Raw genomic sequence first — 17,287 nt, 5'->3', positions numbered from 1 at the left:
GAGTCGCGATGGTGTTTGCCTGCACCAGCTCAAGCCTCAGCTCAGCCGCGTCAAGCTCAAGCCCCAGCTCCAGCTCAAGCTCAAGCCTCGGCCCCGCCACGCCAAGTTCAAGCTTCATCTTTACGCCAGCTAGTGGACACCCCTGGCCAGCCACACCAGGCCTCAGTTCCTGTTCCCGTCGGCCAAGTAGAGGTCGTTCCAGTCCCTGTCCCCGTCGGCCAAGTAGCGGCCGTTCCAGTTCCTGTCGGCTCCTCGGAGGAGGACGCCGTTCCAGTTCCTGTCGGCTCCTCGGAGGAGGACGCCGTTCTAGTTCCTGTCGGCTCCTCGGAGGAGGACGCCGTTCTAGTTCCTGTCGGCTCCTCGGAGGAGGACGCCGTTCTAGTTCCTGTCGGCTCCTCGGAGGAGGACGCCGTTCTAGTTCCTGTCGGCCCCTCGGAGGAGGACGCCGTTCTAGTTCCTGTCGGCTCCTCGGAGGAGGACGCCGTTCTAGTTCCTGTCGGCTCCTCGGAGGAGGACGCCGTTCTAGTTCCTGTCGGCTCCTCGGAGGAGGACGCCGTTCTAGTTCCTGTCGGCTCCTCGGAGGAGGACGCCGTTCTAGTCCCTGCCGGCCTCCCGGAGGAGGTCGGTCCAACCCTGCCTCCTGCCGGCCTCCCGGAGGAGGTCGGTCCAGCCCTGCCTCCTGCCGGCCTCCCGGAGGAGGTCGGTCCAGCCCTGCCTCCTGCCGGCCTCCCGGAGGAGGTCGGTCCAGCTCTGCCTCTTGCCGGCCTCCCGGAAGAGGTCGGTCCAGCTCTGCCTCTTGCCGGGCTCTCGGAGGGGGTCGGTCCAGCTCTGTCTCCTGTCGACTTCCCGGAGGAGGGGGTCGGTCCGCTCCTGGTCCCTGTGTTTTTTGAGCCAATGTGTGCAGGTGCTGCTCCTGGTGGTCCGGTCCCGGCCACGCTCGCCTCTGCTCCTGGTGGTCCGGTCCCGGCCACGCTCGTCTCAGCTCCTGGTGGTCCGGTCCCGGCCACGCTCGTCTCAGCTCCTGGTGGTCCGGTCCTGGCCACGCTCGTCTCTGCTCCCGGTGGTCCGGTCCCGGCCACGCTCGTCTCTGCTCCCGGTGGTCCGGTCCCGGACACGCTCGTCTCCGCTCCTGAAGGCCCGGCGCCGGCCACGTCAGCATCGGCTCCTGGTGGTCCGGCCATGTCGCCATGTCTGTCCTCGTCTCTGGTCCCAGCCTCGCCTCCACGTCTGTCCTCGTCTCTGGTCCCAGCCTCGTCTCCACGTCGGTCCTCGCCTCTGGTCCCAGCCTCGTCTCCACGTCTGTCCTCGCCTCTGGTCCCAGCCTCGTCTCCACGTCGGTCCTCGCCTCTGGTTCCGGTCTTGTCTCCACGCCAGGCCTCGTCTCCACGCCGGTCTTTGTCGCTGTTCCCGGCTTCCCGCCGGTTCTCGCCTCACCTGCCTGACGGAGGGCCAGGTCCTTGGCGAATCCTGTGGCAGGGATGGCGCTGCCTCCTGCGTCGTCGGCCACCTCGGCTGGCTGGTTCCGGATGCAACCACCTACCTGGAGGTCGCTGTTTCCCGCCTCGACGATGGCGCGGGCTCCGCCATTGCCGACCGCCGCGTCTTCTCAGCCCCCGGGAGCACCCCCAGTCTGGAAAGCACCGGCGCATGCGTTTGGCCACTGGAGGCGGCATGCTCCGACGCCGGCCTCCTAGGACTCCAGCCTTGCCCTCGGGCACAAGATGTGCCGTCTCGGCCTGGCGGCTGCGTGGCCGAGACTCTCCGCGCATCCACCCTCCTTGAGGAGGTTTCTGGACTTTGTATGTTCTTGTCATGGACTCACCTCATGGACTTTGTTCTGTTCCCTGCCACTCAGTTCTTGTGCCTTGATCATTATGTGTCGTTCTAGCCCGTCACCCATCATGTTTAGTTGTGTTTTCCTCTTTTTGGTTTTCTGTGGGCCGTCTGGGAATCCGTCCTAGACAGGGGGGGTTCTGTCACAGTCTAGATCATTTAGTCACTGTAATTACTCATTTCCGGTTTTATTTTGTCACCACTTCCTGTCGCAGTCATTGTTAGTTTCAGTCAGCCTTGCTCCCGGTTCTAATCTACTCACCTGTCTGTCATTTAGTCATCACCATTTAGTATTTAAGCACCACCTCTAAGCCCAGCACCTTGCCAGATTGTCTTTTGTGTCCTTGCTAGCAATCCAGCGTTAACTTACATATTGTCTTGTTACCGATCCTGTTTTCCTGACCTTGCTTTCCGCCTCACCCGTGATACCGCCTTGCCGTAAGTCCAACCGAAGCCTGTCTTTTGACCACCGTTTGCCAGATCCTTGCCTGTACTGAAACCCGCCGTCTTTGTGTACCGACCCTTGCCTGCCTGACCACGAGCTCGAATAAACCCTGTTGTTCACTGAGCCTTGTCTCCGCTGTGCGTGTGGGTCCGCTACCTAGAGCGCCGTGACAGGTGTGTGCTCATTGTCACTGCTCCATGTTCTGTATGACGTATTGAAATTTTAGAATGTGGATTTGTGATAGAGGTTTGAATAGGGACTAGTTTTGTCCCCATCTCCTGCATGGATGTTATAACTTTAAAGCATCACTTTAGATAGAATCGCTGTCACCTGTGTTTTCTCAGAAGATTGTGATCATGTCAAGTATGTTTTCTGTGCTTGTTCTCTTATCATGAAGAGAGCAAATTCATTTTCCATGTCTATCTATGTTTTCATTTAATGGAAGACTGTCTAATATTTCAGAGAATGTTATGTCCGTTCTAGGCAGCGCTATTGACTAATTGAAATTGTTTGAGGTTTTTGCCACACTTAGTTATCCATGTCTATGTCCAGTTTCCTTATCCTCTACTATTTCCCTTAACTTAGTTCAATAATATATCTACAGTAGTTTAAGAACTATGCAGATTCTAGCATTTAAATTATACTACATTAATCTTAGGTTTTACCTAGTTCTGTGGCTTTTGACATTTACAGGGGCAGCAATGGGCAGTTGGTAGGGAGGTCGTCTTCTAACTGGTTCAAGCCCGTGCCATGGTCGATTCTGTATGTCAAAGCGTCCTTGGACATTTGTATGCTCTGGACACCCTAAAAGAGTGTAAAATTGTGCTACAGTGTACATAAATCTGCCACAGCGTCATATTACTGTAATGTGTGAGAGGTAAATAAAAAACATTTGCAAATCTCATAAAACCATATTTTATGCTCAATAAAACATTGATTCTGACCACATTTAAGCACTGATAGATAATATAACACCCTCCACCTTCCTTTTTAATATTGATTAGCAACATAGCATTAGCATTAGCAAATTCACGCTGTACACAGTGTGAACACTTCGACCTTAGTTGTATTTGCCCACAAATCTGCCTCAAAGGTCAAATTAAAATATTTCTAGCATGAATCAGTTCATCTGAAAAATAGTCCATAGTTCACTGTTTTAATAATGTTCATTAATGATAGGTGTGTTCAAGACATCAACATTTAGTTTGTGACATCACATCATATTATATTTGATGACTAATTATGACTAATTTAATGAAGCGATTGCAGCACTTATTGCAGCTTATTGATGTAATTATGACCTCTTCAACCCATTAAGGGATGGAGTATAGCCTTAACAGATAGCCTCACACCCCTAGTGTTCAATTAAATGCTTAAAGCTTGCTTTATGTGGGATTTGTTGGGTTTTAGTATAAGGTTTAAACGTTGTCTTGTAAAGTACCTTAAGATAACCTTTGGTGCTATACAGTATAAATAAAACAGAATTGCATCAAAAATTGTTTACATAACCACTAGAGTTATCGAAATCTTGTTGTGAGTAACGCCAACAAAACTTTAAACATACAGCCTCTAACGAACCAAAATATTTATTAGTTAAAAGCATTAATTTGACAGTGGTTGCTACACTGTTGAGTCCTAAATTCTAGCGAGACATGGGGAACTATATTCACCATGTTATTCTTTGAGAGGTGAAATACAAAACCTCAAGTGGCTCTTGTGGCTCTTATAAGACTTACTACTGACAACAAATTTACAACAAAAACATATACTAAAAAAATCAAGTCAAGAAGACGGTCATGGTGGCATCGGTAGAGAGGATCACATCAAAGTAGTAAAGGTGTAGACAAGCAGGCATGCACTCTATGCAAAAAGACATGTTGTAAGATGGGGCAAAGGGTGCACGAGAGTGAGGAGTGTCGCTAGGTGGATTATATGGAATGATAGGACTGTCTGTGTGCGGTACAGTAGGCAAGTAATACAAAAAATGTGACAAATTACAGGAAAGTCATAAGTGTTCCTTTGATGTTCCTGGACTGACTGTTATCCTTTTAAAACTGTATTTAGTAGCTTTTGTTATTAGTTGGTTTTTGCAGGCTATGCCTCACTGACAATAAAATCCCTCTGGACTTTGTAATGAACTCCCACAACAACATATTGCAAATCCAAATCACCTGGCTTCAACTTATGGAAGCTGTAACCATTTAGACCTTTTCAAATTGAATAAATTATGATGTACAAGAAAATATCACACTATACTGTATGAATAGATTTATGAATACCATCCTATTAGAACACCACGAAGAACTGTACAATACATTGTACAAACCTGTAGTGATTGCAGTTCATTTATGGTCAGTTATCGATAACCTTACATTTTAAAACCCGGATGGTGAAACCCAGTCTGTATATTATCCTGCGTCAGATAAGAGTGTTTTCTTTGTTCCGGAGTCATAAAATCAAAGCATGCAATATGAGTGGGACTGCAAGGAGGAGCTGCCTGTATTATAACAGGCAGGTCATACCTGGTTGAAACCTGTTTCTAGCATCATCTTGCAGAGTGTTCAGTAGAGCATAGTTACCATGCTACTCAAAGCTGTTTTAATTTTATATGCATCTTTCATGGAGATTGCCTCAGGGGCAGGTACGGTTTTCAAGTGATAAATTAAATTAATTAAAAATTGAACTGAGTTGTTTGCATATAGACAGAATTTGTATGTATCACATATTTTGCTTAAGTGTTTGCATGTTTGCTTAAGCTTGTTTTTAAGAAGATGAAAATTTACTTGATGCTTCATTAAGTCATAATTACTTTTAGAGAGCAATTCACGCTGTTTTTATATTTTACTGTACTTAACTTTAAACATTTTTTCCAGAATGGTGCTACCAGTCCCAGATTACATGTAATCATACCTGCACAGGTAAAGCTAGAGACAGGTTGTAGACATGAACCATCAGAACCTTTGCAGTGATAGTTACTTTTTCATTCTCTTGCTTTCAAAGGTCCAGATACCTGGGGACACATTTCCAGTCAATGCAGTGGCCAGTCCCAGTCTCCCATTAACATTGTTACCCGTAAAATGCTGCCAGATGGACGTCTCACTCCATTTCAGTTCATTGGTTATCAAGATACATTTCACAGTATTCTCATAAACAACGGACACACTGGTGAGTCTTTGTGATAATGGGGGTTTTGGTTTTTGTGTAGCAGAAAAGCACAGATGTGATTGAAAACATAACCAGTTCCTTCCTTCCTATTTCTGGACCATCTGAACAAGCATTGTTTATATTAAACCTAAAAAAAAGCTCACATAGATGGAATGTAGTAATTGTTAATGTTCCACATAATGTTAAATGTCTGCTGTTAAAAATATCTTTATTTTTATTTATTGGGAAACTTAGTGTGATCTTTTTTTGTTTACCCTAGAGGGACAATAATAATAATAAATAATACTATTTTGAGGGTTCTTCAAATTAAAACAGTCTAGGCCTTAGTCACGCCTTCACTCCCCACTACAATATGGTAATCATCTTACATACTTTATGTTTCCTCCTCTTGCATATTAAAGCTGTACCTGAGAAGTGATCATCATTTTGAACTGTAGCATTTCAAGATGTGATGTGATGAGGTGGAGAGTTTTGGCTAGTGTTAGTGATTTGTGTTTATACATTTGTCTTAATGTGGGTCACTCATTACAGATGACCTGTGTACGTTGAAAAGACTGTTGACAAAAGCAGCCAAACTAATTCACTATAGCTGCGCTCAGCATTAGCTCACACATCTAATAATGATATCAAGTAAAGCTGATGACTTTGATGTGTGTTTGCTTTGATGGAACAGACCATCTACTGTACCATTGACAGATGGTCTGCAAACCTTTTATACATTTATTCACTGGCAAACATTATTTGTACAATTAGATGACATATTGCAGTATCCAATTGCAAATTTGTGTTTCACAGTTAATTAACAAATGCAGTTTAGCAGTGTGTGTGTGTGTGTGTGTGTGTGTGTGTGTGTGTGTGTGTGTGTGTGTGTGTGTGTGTGTGTGTGCCCTGTTTGAACTACTAAGATGAGTATATAAGTATATAAGACTAAGATTTTTTTAGTTGAACTAGATTTACCCTCCAGTATCAAGATCAAAGGAGGAAATCTGGCTGCAACGTACAAGGCAGTTCAGCTTCACCTGCACTGGGGCAAAGAAGGGAGACTGGGGTCTGAACACACAATCGATGGAGAACGATTTCCAATGGAGGTATGAAATTTGAAGTTTGTCTACTAAATAACAAAACTGTCTACGAATAACATTTTTTGCTGTAATAAGAAAACCTATTACAAAAGACACAAAAATAAACATACAACAATATTCATGTCATGTACAGATGCACATTGTTCACATAAAACAAGAATACAACTCTTTAACCCAAGCTGTAACAGACAGCACAGGTGTGGCTGTCCTTGGATTTTTCTTTAAGGTAAAAAGTTTTTTTTATTGTCCTACAAAATTTAAAATAGCTTTAACTGGTTGCATAAAATTGTTGTTCGATGTTTTTAGAATTTGGAGCTTACTAATTAGTTCTTTATAACATTGACTCTGACAAACGTTTCGGACAAATTTCAAATTAAATTAAAAAGTAACTTTACAACATTTGATATTATGTTTGATTTAGTGAAGATATACTGTTGTAAATCAAAAAAGCACCAATAAAATGTTTATAAACAATGTTTTAAACAAGCTATAGTCTATCATATTTTATTGGTTGAACCAAGAGGCTGTACAGAAACATCAACCCTTCAATAAGGTTTATTGTTTTAATGTCATTCTGAGAACTTTGGTTCCTTGTTGACCACATACAATCTATCATCTGTTTGGATATTAATAGATTTTAGTACCAAGCACTTCCTCGATGATAAATGGCTTCTGTTTGGAAGCATGAGAAACTGCTTTACTAAATATTTATTTCAGCTTTGTGACCAACTTTTTTGTTTGGATTTCTAGGAGTCCCCCTCTGCAAACAAAAAATATGATCCACTTATAAATGCTCTCATGAACATCAAACAACCATGTAAGTGATGTCTCTGGATTATAAAAAGAAAAATCTATGGTAAAATCTTTATAATATTTTTGCCACACATGCAGTAGAGTCAAGATTGTGCTGCTATCCTTCAGTATTAGAACGTGTCATACAGTATTAGTAAACATTAAATAATAATGAAATCTTTTGTTTGTTTACTTATCAGCCACTAACACTACTGTGACCGGCGTGTCCCTGGACATGTTCGTTCTTCCTCAAGAGAATATGAGCAAGTACCTTCGCTATGATGGCTCCTTAACGACACCCAACTGCAATGAAGCCGTTGTCTGGACTCTGTTTGAAGACACTGTTCATCTCAGCAGGGAGCAGGTACATATTTTCATATTTTCACATCATCCTTAACTCAACTTCTATCCTTTTCAAAAAAAAATCCACCAATTGTATGAAACTTAGGCAAAAAGAAAGAAAGAAATCAAACACATCCAAATGAATGGAAAATGTATGGTAATGATGGAAGATGATAAAGCGTTTATCATTAATAGTGAAACACACTTTTCAGTTCACTTGACACTTTGGTCTACTTGTAAAATCATGATCAAATGAATTGAAATGCATTTTTGTAGAAATCATCATAGGGTAAAGGACGATTGTGGCTTTTGGATGAGGAACCATAGCAAAATATTTGTTTTATTTTTCACAACACAGACTGTTGTTTTCAGACAAAATGTCTTCTCTTGTCATCTGCATTTAGACAATTTGCTGTTTTATCTTGGCACAGACGACCTTATTACTTTTAATCTTCTTTCCGACAGCTTGCTGCATTCTTCCAACTCAAATTTTCCAATGGAGAGAAAATGGTTGAGACCTACAGACCAGTGCAGCCTGTAAATGGCAGACAGGTGTATTACTCCAACGCCCATGTAGCTGTGGTCAGCACTGTGTTACTCATGGTGTCAACTCTGCTATCCAGTGCATTCACCCTGGACACTACAGGGTGAACGTTCTGACTCAATACTGGTATTTTTAAATTATGTATATGTGTGTACAGTATGTGCAATGACCAAAACTAGGCCACTGACAAAAATAGGTGAATGCCTGTATGCCTGAAAGACACGCAGTCATTCTTTTGTGCTTTTTTAACTGTAACTGTAACTTGACTTCTCTGTGGGTTGGGTAGTGTTAAAGGATGAATCTTTTTTTCAAAAGAAAAATATATTTTCTGATTTTACTTTTTAAAGACTTCCTAAAACCATTGCCAAAGACCTCAGTTAGTAGCCTAGCAGCAGTCTGGTAATTATTTGAGTAAGTATAGTATAAAAGAGTGTACAGTATACAGCTTACTACAGCTGTACAGCCTACAGTATGTCTCCAGTCACTTATTGTCACATAAAATCCTGGCCCCAGTGCAGAGGTCAGTTAGTCAGTGATGTGATTATAGCAAAACAATGACATAAAACTTTCAGAAATTAGTGGTGGCAGAAAATCCTTTAAAAATATAAGAAAGGATTAAGCACCAGTACTTCAACTACTCAAAGAAAAAATGTAAAAAACTCTGTTAGAAATTTGTGCATGTTAGATGTTTGTTCAATAACCCAAAAAAGTTTTCATACACCTTGAAAATTTTATCACCATACAAGCATAAAATAAATGTCTATCTTCTTATCCTGACTTAGGAAAAAAAAAGAAAATTAAAATTAAAAAGCCTGCATTCAGGATGTTTATCTTATTCTGGATAAGGACTATCAGGACTTCACTGCTGTAATGTTATTGTCCTCATGGCTGGCAAAACTGGGACCACCTGGGATTCATGCTTTAATACTGTATACAATACAAAAAAATAATACAATACAATAAAGTAAAAAGAATCATATAATTAAAAAAAACAATGGACTATTTGTATATATATGGACAATGGATTCTTGTTTTGTTTACTTTTATTACCACAACACAAAAATGTTGTTGTGTTGTACCTTCCATAAAGAGTGAGCTGAAGAGAACTCTGTGATTAGGTACCAGATTTGAGCATCTAAGCAAAAGAATTAGGTTTGTAGAATTGTAAACGCTACATGTCTGGAACTGCAAATGCATACATGCATTATTATGCATGTTCCACTTTTTTGAGCCCGTACATGTCACTTTCACCAACATCCACAATGTGGCAGCACTGGCAAGCCTGTCCGTGGCAGTTTCCAGTAACACACTGTATAGTATATGCTGAACAGTACTTTTTTAAATTTATCCTCATCCTCATATACTAATAATAATTAATATCATCAGTCTGTTGATTTGTATCTTTAGCAGTGCAGGTAAAGTTTCACCTCTTACTTTGACCACCAAACCCACTATAGAAAAGCTGGAAATCTCAGTGTAGAAAAACAGGAATAATGTATTTGTGTTGTGTACTGTAGTACAGAATGTAATTTTTTCCATCTGCTGTCAAACACAGGACATTTTAATGCTCTTCTGGACAGTTCTGATTGGATAAACCTTTTTAGAAGTGCCTTCACTTCCTTGTAAGAGGAGAATAACACAGTACCTCCAAGTGTCATTAGATAACTGCCTTTGTTTGTTTTTTCCTCCCTCGTTCTATCTATATCACACTAAGGAGATCACTCTGGACATAATCCTGTGATGCACTGGAATAGACTGATGCATGCACTGCACCAAGCACAGCACTGCTGACATTATCTGAGGAGTGCACAGTCATGCTTGGCTTGCTTGCTGCACAAGCTTCTTGATTCTTTAATAAGAATAATAAAAATAAATAATCAACATTTTGTGGGAGTGTGCATGTGACATTTAACTGAAAGTCTGTTTCATGTAGCATATAAAGGTGTTCAAATATTCTGGCACTTGCAACCTGATTTCCTTGTTGCTGCATCACTGTCTACTATGATGCTTGTCTGTCTTACTTTCATGAGCACATGTTTTCTCTGTTTCTGCACACCATCCACCCCCAACTTCCTCTTAGTTCACTTGGTGTGACTCTGAGGTTTGGGTTGTCACGACAACAGAGAACCATGGCTGTCGTCTACTCTATTTGTGAAGTTTCTGTTGTTGCAAGCACATTGCACACTTGCTGCTGGGATAGGGAAGAGAGAAGAGACTTGCACCACCATCCCCCACCCACACCTCGCCAGACGCAAGCAGGCGTGAATGAGTTCTCAGAAATACAAATGACATGTGAAGCTCTTCCTGTAGTGTGTAAAGAGGAAGCCTTTTTCCGAGGTTGTGCATATGTCACCTGCTCTATACCCCCTTTACTATAAACCTCGGCCAGCATCAAACTATACCTTAGTGCTACATCCCAAGTGTTTCGTCCAGAGACATTTGGTGGGATCAGTATCAATCTAAACTAAACTACTAACTAAACTAATCTAAGACTAAAAAGTAGGCGCCACTGTCTAACTTCACTGTATGTCCTTAAAAGGGATGAGCTCATTTTGCATTGGCTTTATGGGCGTACCCTTTGACGGGGGGTGGGGGGTCTTTTTCATTATCTGATAGCTAAAAAATTATACATAAAAATACAACGCTGCTAGAAAAACTACCAGGTAGTAGTAGAAAATGTTGCACCTACAGCCAACAGACACTACAGCTTCATAGAAACAGAAGGGTGACAAAAATATTTAACAAAAATCTAGTAATCTATCTAATATCTTATATGCTTACTGTATAAAAACGAGTGCGCTTCCACAAACCATGTGTTGTGCTGTGTTGAATGCTGTGTTCGTGCATGTGTGAGTCGACTGCCTGGGCTTTTCCTGTGTGAACCACGTGACTCAGTCAGGGTTAATAAAACGATCAAATTCACTTCTGGGTTTTCTTTCTTCTGTGGAGTCCAACGCTGGTAAGACCTCAGAGCAAGTCACCTTTACTAATACCATGATCACGACTTATAAGTATAACTATAAATGTAAAGTATGTGGAAGTATAATATTGTATTGCATCAATGTGCTGGATCAGCATTATTTTAGATCTTACTGTGAATTGTATTGTTTTTTTTTAAAATGAATTTGCATGTTTTGCCTTTATTGAAGCTATCGTGACCAAGGTGGAGTGACCAGAAGATGTTGATGTACAGTGTTGTCACCCATAAAGTAGAAAGCACTACTAAACTTCATTACACAGTGTAGTGTTTCCTACTTTATGGATGAGTATACTGTTGGCTGCAGATGAATGTACTGTAGATTGAAGATCACCACCAGACTGTGAAAGAATCATCTTTACAAACTTTAGAATCATCCCCAAAACCTGTTGAAGTTGACTGTTTTATTTGTTTATTGTAATTAGAAGTAATTTGTTACAAACTGGTGCAATAAGAATGATGCAATGTAAAAACAGACAATCATTTGAATGTACATAGTGAGAATGATAAATGAGTACATCTAGGAAATTAAAATATGTGGCTGAGGTCACATTTGTTAATATATTGTAATTAATGTAATAACGAGTTTCTGATTGACATAAATACAACTTTAAGCAAACTGTGATGTGACTTGTTTATAAAAAATGAAACTCTTACGAGCTACTTTAAAAAAATATAAGCAGGATATAAGGCAAATAAAAACATGCTGTAATGATAATGCTGATAATGATAATGATAATTCAGACAAACTGACAATTCAAATATACTGTATTTTTTTAGGCTAAAGCAATAATTGCACGCTGTCAGGTATGACATAGTTACTTAAATGTTAAAATGTATTTGGTAAATGTTATCATTTTCCCATTAGTGAATTAGTTAATGAAAAATATCTAGATAAATAAAAGGTGAGTCTGTAGTTCAATAAGGAATTTTTAATCTTTTTACTTTTTTGATTAAATCATTTGGGATCTGACTTACATATATTTACATTTTTATTAAATAAATTAATTACAGAGAGTATTAGTATGGTTTGGTGGAAACACTACTCAAATACAGCATATGTATTGTCATATTGTAAGACAAACATTTCAAAGATACAAATTTGACACATTAAATTTTCATAAAAACTGAGCTCACTGTAGTGGAGACTTGGCATTTGCAGCAAGCATGGTAGCGTGGCGTCTTCTAGTCCCAGGGCAGCGGCTGCAGAAAGTTTGATGGTACAAGCCCCCGTCGTCCATGTAAATCCCCCTAGAGTAAGAGCAAAGTTCAGCTTGTGAGTAAAAAGAGCAAATCAACAAATTATGAGAGGAATTGTACTGACAATGCTCACATAGTAAAAGCCGTCTTGATCCATGTCACCTAGCACATATATGATGTCTCCTGAACGAAAACCCAATTCCACCTGCCACAAAAGAAGTCTTGATCACTTTACAGTTTTAAAATGGCAGATCACTCCAAACGCTTTAGGTGGTTCACATACTGTACTGTACGAATCAGTGCTTACTTCACTGTCCATGTTGGGTGAACTTTCCCAGGGATCATAGTCAAATAAGGCAACCATACGTTGAACAACTACATCATCTGGGATACTGTCCGATTCACTAAGTTCGGGCGTTAAAGACATACCTGCAGGACAAAAAATGTTCAAAATCAATGTGCAGTGAAAATATGTAAAACATGTGCTAACAATAATTGACTTATATGCAACTTCTAAGTACTAAGTTCTAACTGGAATCATGTTGAAGTAGTTCATACAGTAACGTACATACAGCTTTATCTTCTTCTTATTCACATCTGTTTTTAGCTTTAGTATCATCCTACAGTTACACATGTTCACCTTGGCGAACAGCTCAGTGCAAATGGTTTGTCACAGATGATCAACTTCTGTACTGCTAATGTCACAGAACTGCTGAAGGTAGAAAAGATAACCTCCACCACTGTTCTGTTGTGGTTTTATTGTCCAGGAAGTAAGATCCAGGTGTCTGTACTTCATAATTTTTACTGTTATGTCACTTCATAACTCATTTTACTGTAAAAGATAAAGATTTGAGATTTTTTTAGAGCAGTGATGATGCATAATTGACTAATGTATTGTAATTATAAGCTACCTCCAAATTGTAGTAATACAGTTTATAAAGTATAATTAAAATGTACAGTTCATTCCTGTGTATGATACTACTTGCTAAATACTAGGAACATTCTTGGACCCCAGAGCAAAAAAAATTCTGAATAATATTAACAATTTGTATGATCTATAAATACATTTTAAGAACTGCATGTAATTCAATGCTTTTGTAAAAACCTGAATTTTTCTTAAACAGTAACTCTTTACTTGTATTGCATTATACAGTTTCTTTACCGTTTGCATATTGTAAAATAGGGAGGCAAACTTACAGTAAGAAGACTCAAGGACCCACTGTGACCTCAATATTAAACAAGTAGCAGAACTACCAGCTTTCTGAAACCTGAAACCTTGTCATCTTATTATTGTATGTGGCAGGAAATAGTTACTGTTATTGTTCAAAAGTCTGATCAATTTAGATTTTTAGAATTTTTTTTAGAATTTTTTTCCTTACTTTATGAGACCACCAATCTTTGCATTTTATTTCATTTTGCTATTTGTGTAGCTTTTGTTTATTGTGCATAATATTAACTAGCGTGTTGTTTAAACGATCAGTTTGGTTCCAGAGGAAAACACGTTTTAAACATTTTTCATGTAATTGTCATTTAGAGCTGCTGTTCTCTTTGTAAAGGACCTGAGTGCTTCTCCTGTCAGTGGAGTTCTAGTACAGTATGTTATACGCGTGCTGCTGAATAACAGTCTGAAACTGTACCTGTGTGGTCGACAGGCAGGAAGCCCTGCTGCATGAGTACATGCTTTAAGTACTCATCATCTACTGGAACTTCAGCCACCAGGTTACTAGGCACATAACCAGAAAGTCCACCAGACTCCCCATGATAGAAACCATCAGAGTCTCTGTCTCCAACCACCTAAGAAACACAGCCATTGTTAGTTTTATAATGTTAGTTTTATAACTAAGGCTTTAAGGCTTTACGATGTATAATGTACTGTATGTATAGCACAGCACGTATAGAGGAGGCATGTCACATAAGTCAACACGAAAAGGTGACAAATAGTTTGGAGCCAGTGACAGGAAATGAGAAGAGAGATCATATCTATTCTCGCACAGAGCTGGCCTGAATCTAGCACAAACAGGAAACACCATCATAGATTTTAGAGGCTTTTTATTCACTATCAGTCTAATGCTTGCTCAAAAACCTACCTTAATGATCTGTCCTGGTACAAAAGGCAGCTCCTCTGCTGCTGTGTCCGTGTTGGGAGACATGGCAGCAGGGTTGTATGGGTATAAAGCTACAAAGAGCCGGACGATGGGTATGGACACCTGACTGGCAGTCTCGAGTTCCCATTCTCTGAGATCCTCTGGAGTAGCCAACCTCACTTCATCTGGGTATATCAAAACATCCAATTCCAGCCTCGTCTCCATTTACAGCAGCGTGAGCGCTCGACTGTCTGCAGCAAACAGATGGCCACTGCAGACAGCAGAACTTTTCTTACCCTCATCCTAATTTAAGGTAATTAAGCTGAGCACAACATAATCCTCTTTAAAGCAGGAACATAGATTCATTCGTTCCGCTCTGCCTGTGGCCTTGCAAGGCTTCACCAAGTGAAGACCTTTTAAATTTTACTCAAGAAATAACTGAAACCTAAAGACTAGTGGTTTATTACTGCAGGTTGCTATTTAGAGTGACCTACTGTATGACAAGGCAGTGCTTAATTTTTCTCTGACTACTCTACTCATGACTTGACCTAGTTTACGAGTCACTGACTGTCAACACTTCCTTTCTTTACTTTAGATCAGGTCAGCAGGTTGTAATCTCCTGCTCTGTGTGTGTGTGTGTGTGTGTGTGTGTGTGTGTGTGTGTGTGTGTGTGTGTGTGTGTGTGTGTGTGTGTGTGTGTGTGTGTGTGTGTGTGTGTGTGTGTGTGTGTGTGTGTTCTTTTTACTTGCACATATTTTGGAATCATGTTTTAACCTTCCTGCCTTTTCACTTGCTGACACTGCATAGTCCTTTTCATCAGCACTTTTCCTGACCCTATCCCTGTAAAGGTCATTAAAGGTCATGGGGCATTGGAGCCTGGCGCATTCGCCAGTACATCACAGCACCTGGAGACAATCCACCACAACCCATGGAGATTACAGAAAAAGGGTTGTGGCCAAATCACACCCAGGTCCTTTTTTGCTGAGGCATCAGCTATAAGTAGATTTACTGTATTGTCTCCTAATAATAACTGATAATCTACAAACCTGAAAACTGCCTCAATCAAACAGTTTCGTTTTGTCACAGCAGTTAAAGGTTTTCTAAAATTTCGTAAAATACCCAGTGGCTCATTTTACGATACTTATTTTTGTCCAGAAGAGGGAAATCATGAGCTGATTTAAAAAGCTCACGTTGCCTGTTTAGCATCTCTTCACATAAACTCTCTTTTTTGAGAGGTTTATACTGTATACAGTACATGTAACTGTACTATTTACTCATTTATAACCTTGACAATAGGAAGTGATTATAGCGATGAGCTGGAAGCAGCCTTTAAAAAGTAGCAATAACGTAAAAATAATTCTATTTAGTACTAAATTTAATGTGAGAATATGGACTATAAATTTGGAAACTACTGTACCATAACCTACCATCACACTACAGGTGTGTACACTCCTCATCTGATTTACACTCATTCACACTCTGAGATTGATTTGATCCTGTGCTCAGCAGCCAGTGATGATGGCATGAAGCTTCTTGAAGCACAGAAGCCCCCCCTGTTGGTCACAAACTGTTACACAGCCAGATACTCTATATTTTACAGTACAATAGGTGCATAATAATATACTCAAAGCACAGCTATAGGAATGACAAGTAATCATACATAATTTAGTTGAGCTTAATAAATGCAATTGGATTTTATTAAAGGTTTGCTTTCTTTCATCATGCAACAACCACCCATTTTGTGTGTCCACCATACACAGGGTGCATGTTACTGTGCATTAAAACTTCTGTTGGAACCATAGGCCATGAGCTGACACAAAGATAAAACTTACCTTTATGCAACTACAGAATCGGGTAAATAAGACTAAATAGGATCCAAGGTTCAAAACCGTTATTGACTCAATACATTCATCTGAATAGTGCGATGTGTCTGCATTTTTGTGTGGCATTATTGAACTAAAAAGACTGAACACAAACCACGTACCTCCTTATCTACGTGCTTTGACCTCCCCACTTTCACTGGTCTAGACTTCGGTATCAAACATCTCCTCAATAGTTTGTTCACGTCAGGCTTACTGCTCCACTCGACACCCTTCATCTGGCATTATACAGCAAAATGCCCACGAATCTCAGACACCTTAATTTTGAGGTAAATCTAAATCTGACTATTGTGGCTCATCTCAAGTTAAAATCTGAATGTCTGTTAAAATCTGAAAGAATCACACTCCTCATTAAACTGCCATCTTATCTTGGTGAAGGTGTTTGTCTGCCAGAATGACCCTAGGAGCTATGTTGTTGGGGGCTGAATGTTGTTAGTCTCTCCCAAGGCTCATTGAGCACTGCACTAAATCATGAACCATGACTCCGCACGATAAGGAAGATCCCACTTAGTTCAGGTTCAAAGCGACAGGGACTTTGGAGACACAATCTTTTAAAACATGGAAATGGACCTTTTGGACATAAAATGTCATGTCACTGGGGAGAAAGGAGTCTAGTCTTGTGCAAGAGGTTGAGCAGTAATGGCTGGAGATAGGCTTATCTCCACACAGTCTGGGGTGTAACCCAGCTGTACTCCCTGGAGTTTTTGGACCTTTGGCCATATGCTTTGGACACTTTGGTGAAAGAGGGGCTGAGCTGTTAACCCTGGTCCTCAGTCCTTCACAACCTCAAACAAATTTCACACAAATTAGGTTGTCTGTTGAATTCGACTGATCATGTTTATTAACAGACAGTAAAAGGAATTCTTTGCGGCTCCTCTCAGTCCCATCAACATGCCTCCCCATAAAAATCTATAAGCTGATTGGGCCAATTGAACCTTAGCTT

At 40.5% G+C, this 17,287-nt stretch overlaps 2 protein-coding genes and 1 long non-coding RNA gene across 3 annotated transcripts; 2 read left to right on the top strand and 1 right to left on the bottom strand.

The window, feature by feature from the left end:
* Positions 1-4,803: 4,803 nt before the first annotated feature.
* Positions 4,804-10,086, top strand: ca4b (carbonic anhydrase IV b). The gene is made up of 8 exons (XM_029171383.3): positions 4,804-4,919; positions 5,152-5,196; positions 5,279-5,443; positions 6,386-6,531; positions 6,659-6,751; positions 7,276-7,342; positions 7,518-7,681; positions 8,125-10,086. The coding sequence occupies exons 1-8, from the start codon at positions 4,859-4,861 to the stop codon at positions 8,308-8,310; spliced, it is 927 nt and encodes a 308-aa protein (XP_029027216.1). The 5' UTR covers positions 4,804-4,858; the 3' UTR covers positions 8,311-10,086.
* A 979-nt stretch (positions 10,087-11,065) lies between these two features.
* LOC129605013 (uncharacterized) lies at positions 11,066-11,799 on the top strand. The gene is made up of 2 exons (XR_008696473.1): positions 11,066-11,162; positions 11,353-11,799. It is a non-coding gene; the product is annotated as an uncharacterized LOC129605013 (long non-coding RNA).
* si:ch211-105f12.2 (RIMS-binding protein 2-like) lies at positions 11,570-14,796 on the bottom strand. The gene is made up of 5 exons (XM_029172386.3): positions 14,468-14,796; positions 14,018-14,174; positions 12,688-12,809; positions 12,514-12,585; positions 11,570-12,431 (listed from the first exon to the last, which is right to left on the bottom strand). Exons 1-5 carry the CDS (start codon positions 14,687-14,689, stop codon positions 12,366-12,368), a joined length of 639 nt encoding a protein of 212 aa, XP_029028219.1. The 5' UTR covers positions 14,690-14,796; the 3' UTR covers positions 11,570-12,365.
* Between the last annotated feature and the right edge of the window lie 2,491 nt (positions 14,797-17,287).

The sequence above is a fragment of the Betta splendens genome, chromosome 13, assembly GCF_900634795.4.
Source record: "Betta splendens chromosome 13, fBetSpl5.4, whole genome shotgun sequence".
NCBI classification, from domain to species: domain Eukaryota; kingdom Metazoa; phylum Chordata; class Actinopteri; order Anabantiformes; family Osphronemidae; genus Betta; species Betta splendens.
This window is presented reverse-complemented; position numbering and strand designations above follow the sequence as displayed.

Bases quoted from the DNA above. Each gene is read 5' to 3' on its own strand.
- si:ch211-105f12.2 (XM_029172386.3), bottom strand. From the start codon at position 14,689: ATGGAGACGAGGCTGGAATTGGATGTTTTGATATACCCAGATGAAGTG. The intron at 12,586-12,687 runs GTAAGCACTGAT...CTTTTGTGGCAG, and splicing joins CACCCAACATGGACAGTGAA to GTGGAATTGGGTTTTCGTTC. The intron at 12,432-12,513 runs GTGAGCATTGTC...CTCTTACTCTAG, and splicing joins ATCAAGACGGCTTTTACTAT to GGGGATTTACATGGACGACG.
- ca4b (XM_029171383.3), top strand. From the start codon at position 4,859: ATGCTACTCAAAGCTGTTTTAATTTTATATGCATCTTTCATGGAGATT. The intron at 7,343-7,517 runs GTAAGTGATGTC...TTTACTTATCAG, and splicing joins CATGAACATCAAACAACCAT to CCACTAACACTACTGTGACC. The intron at 7,682-8,124 runs GTACATATTTTC...TCTTTCCGACAG, and splicing joins TTCATCTCAGCAGGGAGCAG to CTTGCTGCATTCTTCCAACT.